The 484-nt window shown below is 56.2% G+C and overlaps 1 protein-coding gene across 1 annotated transcript; it reads right to left on the reverse strand.

The window, feature by feature from the left end:
* Positions 1-70: 70 nt before the first annotated feature.
* Positions 71-364, reverse strand: EMH_0000550 (uncharacterized protein; the record flags this gene model as incomplete). Its single annotated transcript, XM_013494923.1, has 1 exon — positions 71-364. The coding sequence occupies one exon, from the start codon at positions 362-364 to the stop codon at positions 71-73; it is 294 nt and encodes a 97-aa protein (XP_013350377.1).
* Between the last annotated feature and the right edge of the window lie 120 nt (positions 365-484).

Raw genomic sequence — 484 nt, forward strand, 5'->3', positions numbered from 1 at the left:
GCTGCTGCTGCTGCTGCTGCTGTTGCTGCTGCTGCTGCTGCTGCTGCTGTTGCTGCTGCTGCTGTTGCTGTTATTGGTGGTGCTGCTGCTGTTGTTGGTGCTGTTGTTGGTGCTGCTGTTGCTGGTGCTCTTGTTGTCGTTGCTGCTGTTGCTGTTGCTGCTGATGTTGCTGTTGCTGTTGCTGTTGTTGTTGCTGTTGCTGCTGCTGTTGGTGTTGCTGTTGCTGCTGCTGCTGCTGTTGCTGCTGTTGCTGCTGTTGTTGGTGCTGCTGTTGCTGCTGCTGTTGGTGGTGCTGCTGTTGCTGCTGCTGCTGTTGTTGATGCTGCTGCTGCTGCTGTTGCTGCTGCTGCTGCTGCAACAACATTTCTATTTCTTGTCTTTCTGCTGCTGCATGAACTCCGTATAAACCCCTGCTGCTGCTGCTGCTGCTGCTGCTGCTACCTCTCCCCCTCCCCTCCCCCTCCCACTGCTGCTGCTGCTGCTG

Source organism: Eimeria mitis, genomic scaffold (genome assembly GCF_000499745.2).
Source record: "Eimeria mitis Houghton genomic scaffold, Emh_scaff13365, whole genome shotgun sequence".
In the NCBI taxonomy this organism is placed as follows: domain Eukaryota; phylum Apicomplexa; class Conoidasida; order Eucoccidiorida; family Eimeriidae; genus Eimeria; species Eimeria mitis.